Source organism: Phalaenopsis equestris, unplaced genomic scaffold (genome assembly GCF_001263595.1).
Source record: "Phalaenopsis equestris unplaced genomic scaffold, ASM126359v1 Scaffold234761, whole genome shotgun sequence".
NCBI classification, from domain to species: domain Eukaryota; kingdom Viridiplantae; phylum Streptophyta; class Magnoliopsida; order Asparagales; family Orchidaceae; genus Phalaenopsis; species Phalaenopsis equestris.
The window spans coordinates 1245-14183 of NW_018252664.1; the positions used below are offsets into that span (position 1 = coordinate 1245).

The window sequence follows — 12939 nt, forward strand, 5'->3', positions numbered from 1 at the left end:
ACTTGAGGACGAGGCTCAATCAAATAAACTAAGAAATATATGACATATGTTTGGTCTGTGAAACCATTTTATTTGCCGATAAATTCCTTTATTTAACATGAAGAATTAAATAGGTTTATTTTAAGTCTGGGTTCTTTTAAGCCCCCTATAAGGGCAAGCCCATATAGTTAATTACATCTTAAATGACTGAAGTCATCTAAGAAAACTCTCGATAAACATCAGAAAATATTATCTTCAGAGAGTTTCAAAGGGTAGGACTTTTCAATGAGATTGGACGTAGAGGTGTGAAAGGGGATTGATCCAAATTTGGAACATTTTGTTGTAGAGTCCAAAGGAGGAAGAATTAGGGGATGACATGGATCCAGAGGAGAACCTCAGTGACTTCCCAAGCTATCCTAATGTTTGGCTTCAGTCTTGAGGAGAAATATTTAGGTGTTTTATCCTATCAATTTTATTTGTCAGGGTTTACATTCATGTGAAACGATCACACAAATAACCTGGAAGATGTGAGGGTTTAGGTCGTGACGAACGAAAACCTCAGAATCTTAAGACGAGTTAGGGCTTATATTGTATAACAGGGCTATACAAAGGCCTAAAGATAAGGTGAGGAATTATGTTGCATAAGCAAGCAAACTTGAAGTCCTATGACTTTAAAGCAGGGAAAGACAGGTTTTGTTGTTGAAGATGGCCATGCTGCCCACCATGCTAGCTCCAAGCTCATCGTATTAGCGAGTTTAAGTTTTCTAGTGTGTCAGATTATAATGTCAAATTAGGTGGCCTTATGGTTATAGTTCTTTAAAAATTTATGGGGGTATGTTAAAGTTGATTACAATGATATAGGTTAGGATCCTATGGTTCCATCGTTCCGGTATCACTATTTTCTATTGGATTCACTTAGTCCAAATAAATTTCATTCCGGTATCACTATTTTCTATTGGATTCACTTAGTCCAAATAAATTTCATTCCGGTATCACTATTTTCTATTGGATTCACTTAGTCCAAATAAATTTACTAAACTCAACTTAATGAGTTCCATACTTTCATTTAGACCGTGGGAAACCTCGTTAGCAACTGTAAGTTACCTCCTCCGAGGAATTCTCGATGATCCGATAGAGACGTCTTAATTTAGTTGCAATTGTGGTTTTGTGATGTTTGTGATTAAATTTTGAGTTGTCTTATATTTTGAATGTTGTAGAGGTGATTTTTATCTTGGTTGATTTCAGTTTTGGTTTTGGTTTTACGGCTATCCTAGCAGTTTTGGTTTTCATGCAAGGTGACATCGTTGTTTAACATGCAAGTTTTGTAAGCATAAAAGTACAGTGTGAAAAGTATAGAAAAAGATGGTAATGTAAACTGTAAAAGCGTACCTGACAAGTCTTCTCGTTCCACTGCCTGAAACTCAAAATGCATGTAAGGGCATTTTATGTAAAGTAGAAAAAAATAAGGTTCCTAGATTATTTCTTGGTGAGTCCTTATTGGTTCAATTAAGGATGGTTTTATTAAGAAAAACATATCAAGTTTAGTAGACCTCTGAGGTATCCAATAGGTCAGGAGAAAAAGGCAGGTTCATGCTTTCCCCTCACCGCCTGGTGAAAAGTCTTGAGCTCATTTAAACTTATTATGTTGCTTAATAATCCATCCTGTAAACATTTCTAGTGTTCAATGAACAGTGATGTTTCAATTATCCCTAAGAGTAGGGTGATTATCATTTATCCTTCAATTCGAGAATTATACAGGTGAAGACCCTTAAAGGGACAAGTCAGTGTTATTAAGACACTTAGCCAATATTGGTTTTAACTTGGGCTTGTAGTGTTCAACTTCTATTTACATTCACTTTTCTAATCCTCATTTAATCAAATTTGATTTAGCTTAGGTCACTACTAAGCCCTTAAGATCCTGGTAGCTGGCTTAGTCATTTTGAAAGAGATTAAATTTTAAGTGATAATAATTCATCATCAAAACATTTGAATGTCACTTGAACACCAGATAGGGGGTATTAAATTAGTGAGTTATTAACACCCAAAAATATACCCCTAAGTCTAGGATCATTCAATTTGGTAGACTTCCAAATTTTGATAACTTAGGAAATTTTAAATTTATCCTTTAATTGGAAAAAGTGAAATTAGTTTCTACCAATTAATCTCTTGTGTTTCAATCATCCAAACATGTTTATTAGTTGCCCATTTCCCTTTCTTGAATTAAGCCTAAATGTTAATTAAGGCTAAATTTCTAAAATTACACTTTTGCCCCTAATGCTCTATCACTTCATAATTCATCAAATTTAATTCAAACGAATTTGGAATTTTCATGCCACCTTAATCATGAGTCAATTAAGACATCAGAGGAGAAAAATATGATTTTTCAAATTTTAATTTAATTTATATATTTATTTATATGCAAGAATGAGATTTTTTAAAGAAAATTCCTAACTTGACCAAGATAAAACCTAATCCCTTGAATTTTTTTTAAAGGTATTGAAATTTTTACTAGAGGTAGAATTTGATCATAGAAACACTTGGGCCAAATTTCATAATTTTTTGAATTTGATTTGAATTATTAAAATTATTTTAATTTCTGGAGTATTAATTAATTATAAAATATTTTAAATGTAGAAAACTAAGTTTTACATTTTTATTAAATCTCTCTAAGGTCAAGGAGCCTAGAGAAAAAAATTTCACATTTTTTTGATATTTCTTTGAATTATTAGAATTTTTTAATTGAATGATTAAGAAAAATTTATTTTTAGCCTTTAAAAATTAATTTAAGCTTTAAAATTCAATATCTTCACTTTGAAAATTAGGAAAAATATTCCAATTGTTCCTAAGTGCTTCCAATTGTTCAATTAGGAAAAATATTCCAATTGTTCCTAAGTGCTTAGAAAATAATTTAGAACATCCATAAATTTTATCAATTTTGTGAGTTTTATTAATTTTTAATTATTTAAATATTAAAATAGGCTTAAAAAATGAAGTTTTCATTTTATTTACAATTTTATTTTTATAAAATTTCTCTAATCATAGAGAAATCCCAAAACCAATTCTTATGATTTTTTAGTTATATTTTAATTATTAAAAATAATTTTAGTGTCAAAAATGTCATTTAACTTAGAAAATCAAGTTAAGTTATCAAATGAGCTTTAAATATTTTGAAACTTTTATGGGGAGTTCTTTGAACTTTAAATCACAGTAGAGATTAAAAATCAAGTCATTTAGATATTTATTTTTCCCAAATTATTTTTTTTTGTGTTTTAGGGTTTTGCAAGATTTAAGTGTGTTCTTAATGACTTAACTCGTGAAATACTTTTCAAAGAGTTCTCTGGTCACAAAAAACCTTTCAAATTTTTTTAGATTTTTCTAAGCAACATGCTAATTATTATGATTAATTTATGCAAATAATAGACACAAACATGAAAAATATGGATCTCTATCTAGAGGCCTTCTCTAACTTTAGAAAAATCAGAGAATATCCCCTAAGGCAGAGGCAACAACATTCTAAAATATCAAGCCATGGTGAAATGTCTACATGCATGGAGAGTTTAAGGACTCAAATCAGTATTTAATTATTTAAAAATAAAATATACATCAAATAAACTTCAAAACCATTTCCACATTGTTCTCCTCTGTTCACTGAGCACTATGATATTTTTATTTTATTTTTGTGATTTTTCTACACCAAGATATAAATTTTAAAGGTAGGGCGCATTTTCTGAATTATTTAAATCCCTATTTTTCTATTTAAACATGTGGTGCCACACAATCATACGACGACTCCGAAAACATGTGTGGCACGCTCTGGTTGGATGTTGCCTTCCACGTAGCTGTTGACTCAACCCGTGCTTTATGAACCACGCTCCCATCTGGCGCAATCAGAGCCCTCCATTTGATACACGTGCGATCGGCTTCGCGTCATCATCCCCAAATAGAGTGAACCTGTGACTGTAAACGTTAAAACCCTAAGATCTCACTCATTTCTCAACCAAATGACCTTGGGTTTGATCCTATGGACTCGTCTAAGTGTGACGAACACATCCATACGGTAAACATCCCATTAAAACCCTAATTAAATGGAGAATCAAAATAGGCTCAGGAAGAGGGGAAGTTCAATACATTTGCTCTGAGAAGGGAAGCTTCAATCAGAGGTGCTTGCCACTTTCGTAGAGGTTCAAGGAGTCTAGGGATCGAGTCTCTGGTCATGGTGAAAGGTCTAGACCCAAATTCAATTAAGGCTGAATTTGGGTGTTGATTAAAGTCTAGTGTAGAGGCTCTCTGTGAGGGGGGTTTGATGGGGCTTTGTCTTCTTTTTCTGTGGTGAAGGTGTGGGTGATTTTAATTTGATTTTTGTGCACTCTGGAGGTGTGGAGAGTTTTGTCCTGTCTTCGCTAAGGATTTGAGCTCAAAAATTGAACTCCAGCAAGGGGAATTAGGGCAAGGAAGTGGTTGGGTTGCACTGAGGAGGTCTCAAAGAGGCTATGGGAGCAATTTAGAGGGGTCTTACTGAGAAAATTTCAGTATCTCTCTCTTGGCCGTGATGGTGAGGGTTTATAGCCATGGCCGGAGAGGGGAGCTCAGGGCCTTGGCATGGGTGTAAAATGGTGCTTAAGTGGAGGGCTGAGGGGCTCTAAGGTTTGATTTTGGTGATCTGGCCCCTAGGGTTAAGATTGGGTTTGATTCAAGGTGGTGGCTGGTGGCTCTTGGTTTGGCCATTTTCCGGCCACCAAGGTGGCTGGCCGGCCAAGGGGAGGTGGCTAGGTGCTCAGGGCATCCAGAGGAATCCATCACAACAATTTAATGCAAATGTGTTTTGATTTGGCAAGGATATCTAGAGATTTTAGAGATTTTGTGGTTAAGGCCTAAAAAAGGGAATGAATCCCTTAATTTGGGGATACATTGGTCCATAGCATGCTTTGCTGGATTTGGGGTGGTTTATCCTGGTCCTTAAGAGGAGCTTAGTGGCTGTGGAGTCACAAATTTGGTGACTTTAGGGTGGTTAGGCCAATTTTAGTGTATAGGTCAATTTGGGTCCAAATGGCTAAAAGTTGGGTTTGGGTTAGGATAGCCATGACTTTGAACCCAAATCATTGAATCATTGATCAACATTGTGTAGATGATTGTAATGAATATTTTTGGTGAAGGATTGAAATGATTTTGAGTTCGATTGGGGGTTCAATTTGAAAGATTTTGGAAATTTTGTCACTTTGAGCATGTTGGGCTAGACTTGGGTCTAGATTGGGCTACGCTTGGGTTAAGTCCAAATTTATTATTGAAAATAGTCAATAAGAATGTCATGAAGAGTTTTCAACATAAATTAGGTGCTAGTTTTGGGGTTAGGGCATTCAATTTGGTGAAAGTTGTAGACATAGGGCAAATTTGGGATTTTTTTTGGACTTAGGTCATAATTAAATGAAATTGAGGCTTCACCAAGGACAATTGAAGGTCAAGTTTGATTTTTAGGATTGTTATGAAGAGTTTAGGATTCACATTGAGGCCAATTGAGTAGGCTATAGGCTTCAATTAGGTGGAACCAAGTCATAGGGCAATAGTTGTGGTTTTGTCTTAGATCAAAATTAAGCTCAAATAATGGGCCAATTGAGCTTGTATTTGGTTTACATTGGTCATATGTAAATTCAATTTGAGTTTAGGAATGAAATTGGGGGAAATTGGGACCAAATTGATCAACATTTGAGGTAAATTTGGGGAAATTGGGCCTTTAAAGGCAAGTTGGGGGTTTTGGCCAAAATGATCAAATTGGTAAAATTGGGTCCAATTGAGGGGTCAAATTTGGTTTTGGAAACATTTGGAGTGATTTTGGAGGTTTTGGGAATGTTTGGGGCGCCAAGGGTATTTTTGTAATTTTGGCAATTTTGGGGGGTATTTTGGTAAATTTGGAATTTTGGGTAGTTTTGGGTAATTTGGGTATTTTCAAAAGGTTTGAAATAATTTTTGAACAAATTTGGGTATTTTGGATGAATTTGAGGATTTTAACCAAATTTGGGATCTCGGGGTTTTTAGGTAATTTGGGTAGGTTTGGGGGTGAAAGGTCAAATTGGGTTTTTTGGGTAGAATTGGGGAGATAACCACCAAATATGAGCTATGGACCAATGGAAACCCCATTTGGGTCCTCTATGTACTGGTCTTAGCTAAACCCTAGCTTAGGGCTAGTGGATTTAGGGGACGACCATCTACATGAGACCATCTACATGAGTCTCCCAAAGGATCAAGGGATCAAAGTTAAGAAAATTTGGGTTTAAGGTTGTGAGGGATTGTGAGTGAGAGTGAGTGCAAGTGAGTGAGAGTGAGTGCATTAGCCCTATACTAACACCCAGAGTCAACCCTAAGGGCAAACAATCTTATGAGAACTCATCTTGAGCTCTCCCTTATTGACCCTACTTACTAAATGCTAGAGGTTAGGACCAATATGTGAAACTTCAAGTTGAGCAAGGAAGAGTTTAGATTTTCTAATGGTGAGGATTCCTTTTATATTTTTCTAAGAATAGTCAGCAAGAAAGTCATATAGCTAGACCTTAGGCTACTAAAGAAGAAAAACTAAACCTCAACCAAAAGGGAGGTCAACAGTGGTATTAGGGGTTTTGGGAGAAGATATTGAAGGGGTGGTATTATGTGTCTTTGTTTAAAATATTTATGTGGTTATATTGGTATTATGATGGTATTGGGTGGTATTCATGTAATGTTTGGTTGGTGCAATGTTGTTGATGTTCATGTTGTATTGGGTGGAATTGTGGTGGCATTGGTTTGCTCTTGATATGATCTTGGGGTGATGTAGAGTTTTTTTAATACAAATGCTACCAAATCTTTCACTCCTATGATATAAAGAGAAAAGACTATGATGTTTGTAGGCATTTACTATTTAAAGAGTGGTGGTGTTGTGGTAATGGAGTGAAATTATTTTGAGAAAGAAATTAAAGCTTGTAATATCAACATAGCATTGATTTAAACAACAAATGACCAAGAGCAAAAAATAAAATAGTGTAATGATTTCAATAACAGATAAACTCAATTCCATTTTATTCTTTTCATCATTTTGAGAACCCTCCAACTTCAAAATTAGTTTGTTGTGGATTTATTGTAGCTCTTATCTCTTAAATATGTTGTTGCAAGTCCTAATGAAAACCCTAAAACGTCAAGAAGTTGATTGCAAAAAAATAAACAAGAAGGAAATGGGAAACCCTAAAGTGAGAAATGGCAATGAGGGCTCGACGTGGGTTTTTGAATAAGCGGCTTCGACTTTTGTTTTCTTGTAATATGTAGGGCAGTTTGGTCCTGATTTTGTTCCAAAGTTTAGCTTTTTCGTAATTTTTTTTAATAAAAGGGATGGGTCCATTGCTTGATGAGTGTTGCCTCCTTATTGAAGTCTAGATGCAAAATTGAGTCCAGACTCCACAATCGATGTTTTATCATGTAACAACCACTTAGGAGCAAAGCTGTGCAAATATGGCGAAACTTGAATATTTTCTAATTTTTTTTTTCATTTCATTATATTAAATTAAATTTAAAACTTTGGGCTTTCCAAAATTTTGCCCACTAATTTTAACTTTTAAATTAGCATGATATATTCATTTATGCTATGTAACATTTGGTAAATCTCAAATGCTAATGGGTGACTAACATCACTTACCAAAAACCTATGCACCTTGCCTTCAACCTCCAACAAGCTACAAGCACTCGCCTTCCTCACTCCTCTCACCACCATCTGCTCTCTCACTCTTCCCACTTCCTCCCATCTGCAAGCACCAGCATAAACATTAGACAGCCCAACAAAGAATCCACCACCAAACTCCTCATCCCCTTCCTTCTCAATCCCAAATCCTAACCCTATAAACCTTCTCTCCAACCTCTCCCCGTAAGCCAACTCCCCGCGAACCAAACAAGCATGAAGCAAAGCTCCCCACACAATCCGATTAGGTTCAAACGGCATTGATTCTATTATCCTCTCAGCCTCCTCCAACCTCCCGGCCCTGCCAAGCATGTCGACCATTGCCCCGTAATGTTCCATCCTGGGTTCAATGCCGTACACTGACTTCATCTCATTGAAGAGTCTTATACCCGCTTGAACGAGACCAGAGTGGCTGCAAGCATGGAGGACGGCAGTGAATGTGACAACATCGGGCTGGAGATGGCGCTCCTTGTCTTCCACCATCCTGTGGAACAAAGCAATCGCTTTCTCCCCGCATCCATGCATCGCTAAACCACCAATTATCGCCGTCCATGTCGAAGAGTCTGTAGTTGGAATTCCATTGAACACCTTGAGCGCACGATTAAGGCTGCCGCATCGAGCATACATGTTAATTAATGCCGTGGCAACTACGTCAGCAGAGAAATTTGTGAGGAACCGGATGGAAAGGGAATGAAGAGCCTTCCCTTGGGTCAGCAAGCCAAGGCCAGCGCAACAGGAGAGAGCAACAATGAGAATATCGGCATTTGGTCGAACACCTGCCGAAATCATCTGGGTGAAAAGAACCAGCCCATCCTGCTGCTGCTGCTGCGGCAACCTCGCGCAGCAAGAGATAATGGCGCTCCAAGTCACCTCCGTTCTAAGAGGCATCTCGTCAAACACCTGGCGAGCAAACTCAAAAAGCCCGGAGGAAGCATAGGCGTGGAGGAGTGATGTGGCAACGTGGGTATCCCCGTCGAGACCATGGTGGAGTGTAATGGCGTGGATGAAGGAAGGGGGAGAGAGGGAGCGAGCAGAGGCGCGGAGGAGGAATGGGAAGGTAAAGTGGTCGGGGTAAAGACCTGAGTGCAGCATGCGAGAGAAAATGATGAGGGATTTGGAGGGAGTAGGTCCAGCAGAGTGGGCTCGGATCATTGAAGTGAAGGAGAAGGCGGAGCGGTGGGGTGAGGCGTCGAAGGCGAGCTGAGCGAGGGAGAGATCGGAGGGGGCGAAGGCGGCGACGATGCGAGCGGAGACGAAGGGTTCAGCAAAGAGGGTGGAGATTATGGCGCGAGCGAGGATTTGTTTGAGAGCTTGCGGGGATGAGGACGCCGAGAGGGCGCAGAGGAGACGGCTGCGCTCTTGAGGGAGGGCGAGAGGAGGGCTTGCCATGAAAATTGGTGGTGTGGTCTACCCGAGTGGAGGATGACATCTTTTGAGATATACAGCCTAGTTTCTCAAATCATAAAATTAAAAACCTTTTCAATTATTTTAGATAATCTCAAAAAAATATGTTCTAACCCTGGACATTGAAAATGTGCCAGCATTAATGTCATTAAGATCAAACGGTTCAAAAAAGGACAATATAACCCACACATAGGAGAACAAAAGTCCTACTTATCCAACCAAATGCAGCTACTTGAGTCAAAGCTAAAGACCAACTTGATGTAGTGGTCCAAGCCAAAGCTGAAGGCCAACTGAGCTAGAAGAAAAACAAAAAGACGGTCGATTGATCAGAATTTGAACCAATTAGACTAAAAAAAAGCACATAAGTATCCGAGCTATCCACTATAAGAAAGCTGGCTGAAGATAACAACCTACCTTCTTATACATCCGACCCGAAGATAGACCCAATTCTTCAATATCATCAATCATCCCATGAACGCTCATGAAGCTCCTCGACGGGGATTAAAAATTGATAAAACAACAGTCATATAGTCATCCCACATGCTCTTCTCGTTCAAGAACGAGTTACGTATCAAGTTACAACGATTTACCCTTTGCTCGATAGTCTTGTCTAACTTTACCAATAGGAACTCCTCATCCATGAATCAAGGATCGAGTGCTAGACTAGATCAACCAGTATACAAAGCCTAGTTGATCGAATCAGTCCTACCGACTTGAAGCTAATCATGCTCAGCTGACCGATAAGCCGACTTAGGCTCTGTTTGGCGCAGTTGCAGCTGTGCTGCCCCAGGAAGCTGCTGTGGGGAAGCTGGTTGGTTGCTTGTTGCAGCTGTGTGAAAACAGCTATGAGTAGCTATTTCTGAAAAAAAGACAATTCTGCCCCTGTTTAGTTAAACTGTTTGGAACAGAACAATAACAATCTTATATATGATACAACTGAAACAGAAATTCACTTTACAAGCTAAAAATGTAAAAAATAGACTTCTACAATTTTTAGCCAATCCCAGAAGCTATGAATTTGATACTTTTGATAAAAAAGTTCAAATAAAAACAATCCATAATTAGAGATATTTAACTCACGTCACAGTGACTATCAAAATAATTATGTGTCATGTATGTAAATGCCCAATACAAGAGAATAAACAAATTCAAATTTGAAAAATATGTTTTCAATTCCTGCAACAACATCAAATAAAAACTTTTTTCCTGTTTACTTGTAATCCCGTACTATTAAGCAAAGAAAGAAACAATCATATGCTGCTACACCTGCTCCATCAAACCAATCCTCCAATACTTGTATCCCTTACTATTATGCACCTCAAACGATGGAAACACATGAACCTTTTCATTCCAATGGAATTTACAATCAAGCACCCGTTCAGACTAATGTACTCTAGATTGGACATCAAATCTGCATTGTATATCCATTTTGCAGAGCTTACACCCTTCTATGAAAATTTGCATACATACCACTCAACAAAAGAGAGGAATGAAGAATCTTTTACACACATACCACACAATTCCTTTGTGCTTGCATATCTAACACCTAAACTTTAATAACTGCAAGGAAAGCAATGAAATAATTTGCACATATTCCAAATGCTTTCAAATTTGCATATATTTGCATTTGCATATATTCCAAATGCTCTTTTAAGTTATGCTACAGTGAAAATTAAAGCATATAGTCCACATCTGCATTTCTCGGTGAGCTTACAAAATGATTCTCCAGTACAAATTATTTGCACATATTCAAAAAGCTTTCAATTTACAAAAGAGTGTATAACTCTGTAGCTATAGAGAAAGAGAGAGTCAGAGAGGGAGAGAGCGAGAGAGGGAGAAAGTTGCTTTATGCACAACCATTACAAGATGATAAGCTACAACAAACTCTATGCCTGTTATGAAACTTTCATTTAAAATGTCATTAACATAACTATGATAATTGCTTATAATAGAAGAGTGACACCTCTAGAGAACTTACAAAGCACATCACATTGACTATACTTTATGGATAACCTCATTATCAATAAAAACATAAAAAAACTCAGTGGGATTTGGATACACCTTATAACAACAAAACAAAAGAGAAATGCATCACCATGATGTTTAACAATATATATTGTACATATATACCACCTAAAATGCATTTGCATAGGTTTAAGAAAATTTCAATTGAGCATCTCTTTATGCATATTAAATTTACGCAAAACTTCTCAACATATATTAGTAAAGTAATACCAAAATTAGATATCAATCAAACTCATACAAACAATAACAATATCTTCATAAAACAACAGAGCTTACCTGTAAAATTCCCAGAAACAAATGCACGTGATGCAATATCCCGACTGTTTATATGCAACTGTATAATAATGTATGTGATAATATTTTCACTTATATTTCCTTACTTTACAACAATACTAAAAACTTGATTATGAAGAAAATAAGAATTTAACTCTTTAATATATATATATATATATATAATAGGACTTTTTGATTAAGCCCTGGATATCGATCCTACGGGGAAATTGGCAATATGCACTTTCAAACAACAAAATTCTATTTCAAAAAAACAATTACTTAAACTATAGATAATTTGATAGTAATTAAAATTCAAATGTTTTTAGTATTTTTGATATTTTGACAAAACAGTAACAACTTCTAAATAACTTGAGTTTATATAAAAGAAAAACACAAAATATGAAAATATTTTTCTCCTTTTCATGAATCAGTAATAAGTATAGGAATTATGTTGTGGAAGTATGTAAATGCTATAAAGAACATTAGCTAATTTAAAGTTTGAATAGTTCTGAAAACCGGCTAGGCAGAGAAGACACTAGCTCTCACTCTAGAGTTCTCTCGATTCCCTCAACCTGAGGGCTAACATCTGTATCAGAACCTAAGACAATAAACCAAGTTGGAGGCTTTAACCTGTCACATTAGAGTCCTCTAACTCTACACCCTTCAAAGTTTATTTTCCTATTTATTTGCACTAAATCATATGAATTATATTCTCATTCATACAACCTCATGTGATTCTTTCCAATTGTTGACTGAGACAATACCAGCTCGGTTCTTACATGTTCTCACAATAAATTTTAACATCTGGATATGCCAAATCAAAAAGTAAATGGAGTGCATAAAATTAAATCATCACAACTTCTTCCAACATTAAAGATTAATACTCTCCACAACTTCCATCTAACACATTAATTACTTATCATATGAAGGAGAAAGATAAAGAAAATTACTCAGAATCTATGGAAAAAATAAAAACACATTTTAGTTTAAAAGTAGAAATCATTGTCAAACCAACAAGAAGTCTCGATTAAAACCAAAAGTAGTTTAAAAACAAAGATAAAAACTTATCTCAAATTCTCCCCTAAACTCTTGAAGTTCCTTTGAATCTCTTCTCTTTTACAACACTCTTGACTCTTACAATAAAACTAAAAATTAAAAAGAATAAAGTAAAATTTGTGGTGTTTGAATCTCTCCACAAGATTCTCTACAATCTTTTCAAGACTTAGCACTCTCTCCCTCTTCAAGCACCCAGCTCAAATGTCTCAACCTCCTTTTATAAATTTCTCAAGAGGTGCCTTGGAAATTCTTCAAAATGTGTCCAAATTCGATGTATTCTCCAAAGGATACCTCCTTTCACAAGTCTTTTAATAATATTTTCGTTCCTAGTAGTTATAATCACCATCTTTAGCCAATAGGCACCTCAAATGTCTCTTCAAAATTTGGCCAAATGAAGAAAACCGTCAAATAACTGCCTTTGACACTTAATCGCGGGGCCTCTGGCGCTTAGGCGCGGTCTTCTCTGTTTCACTGGCGCTTAGGCGCACTGGCGCTTAGGCGCCAAAACA

General features: G+C 36.5%; 1 protein-coding gene across 1 annotated transcript in view; it reads right to left on the bottom strand.

The window, feature by feature from the left end:
- The window catches only part of LOC110039014 (putative pentatricopeptide repeat-containing protein At5g40405), a gene marked incomplete at its 3' end in the record, with an annotated part of 10060 nt that extends 999 nt beyond the window's left edge, over positions 1–9061 (bottom strand). Inside the window, exon 1 of the mRNA XM_020743954.1 lies at positions 7634–9061. Coding sequence (XP_020599613.1) covers positions 7634–9061 — 1428 coding nt within the window. The remainder of the gene's footprint in view (positions 1–7633) is intronic.
- Positions 9062–12939: the final 3878 nt, after the last annotated feature.